At 54.0% G+C, this 1127-nt stretch overlaps 1 protein-coding gene across 1 annotated transcript; it reads right to left on the minus strand.

The window, feature by feature from the left end:
- Positions 1–82: 82 nt before the first annotated feature.
- Pmar_PMAR008823 (conserved hypothetical protein) lies at positions 83–943 on the minus strand (the record flags this gene model as incomplete). Its single annotated transcript, XM_002787893.1, has 1 exon — positions 83–943. One exon carries the CDS (start codon positions 941–943, stop codon positions 83–85), a length of 861 nt encoding a protein of 286 aa, XP_002787939.1.
- Positions 944–1127: the final 184 nt, after the last annotated feature.

Below are 1127 nucleotides of genomic sequence, written 5' to 3' on the forward strand. Positions count from 1 at the left end.
ATTCGCTCGCCACAGAGCCAGTCGTACCGAGCAACCTCTGTTCTGACTTCTCACTGAGATCTTCTCTTAGATACCCCTCGACCTATACAGTCTCATCCGTGTCGAGATTGGACATTCGCTTGTCCTGGTGGACTTCGAACCCCCGCTCTTCTAATGCGGGAACCACCTCCCGACGAATCTTCGACACCTCCGAGCAACTGTCCCCTCGCAGAAGTACATCGTCGACATAGAAGGAGATAGCTTCGGCACCGCCCGTCCCCCCGATCTGTTTGAGAATCTTTCCCAAGACCGAAGACAGGGCCCAAGGGGACCAATTCGTCCCGAAAGGGACATGGATCCACCTTATGATCCTCGACCCGACGCACATCCCCAACCACTTCACATCCGATTTATCGATGTGGACCGACCAGAAGGCCTTCTTGAGATCCTCACAATCAACTCGCTTGGACGCTCGCCACTCTAGAATCCGTGACTGTAGGTCCATGTCCGCGGCCTCCTCGTCTCCTTCTTTATTCGTGAAGTTGTTAAGCTCTCGAGCGTCGATACAAATACGACAGCGAGTGGACTTTCGCTGATTGGCGAAAACCGGAACCCCACACATATAGTGGTAAGCCCATTTCCTCGGGTCCTCCCCCAGTGGGAGTTCCTCGACCGCCCCGGACTTCAAGAGCTCGTCCACGGCCGCTTCATACGCTGCTAACTCTTCAGGTCTCTTGGCCAGCCTCTGTGTGATCTTCAAATCTCGGCCTCTGATGGCATCATAATTCTGCTTAGGTCTACGATCATCAATCCAAGGGACCTTCACGACAGCTGGCCACACTCTTCGTGTCGGGAGAGATCGGTCTCTCTCGACTGCATTAGCGCCTATCTCCCTCGCCTCCTGCACTCCCCCGTGAGGGTTGACCTCAACCTCATCGAAGAGTAGGTAGTCGTTACCAGCCATCACCCAAACACAGTTACCCAGTACCCATCGTGGTAGAACCAACTCCCAGTGAGCAGAGTCTAAGACGTAGGCCTCGACTGTCCTAGTCTGATCACCAAACCCAACGGCTAAAGCTTCCAGCACACCCTTGGATCTTCACTGCTCCTCCATCGAGCAATTTCACTGATATGTCACCCTGCTTTAG

Source organism: Perkinsus marinus (genome assembly GCF_000006405.1).
Source record: "Perkinsus marinus ATCC 50983 genomic scaffold scf_1104296929298, whole genome shotgun sequence".
NCBI classification, from domain to species: Eukaryota; Perkinsozoa; order Perkinsida; family Perkinsidae; genus Perkinsus; species Perkinsus marinus.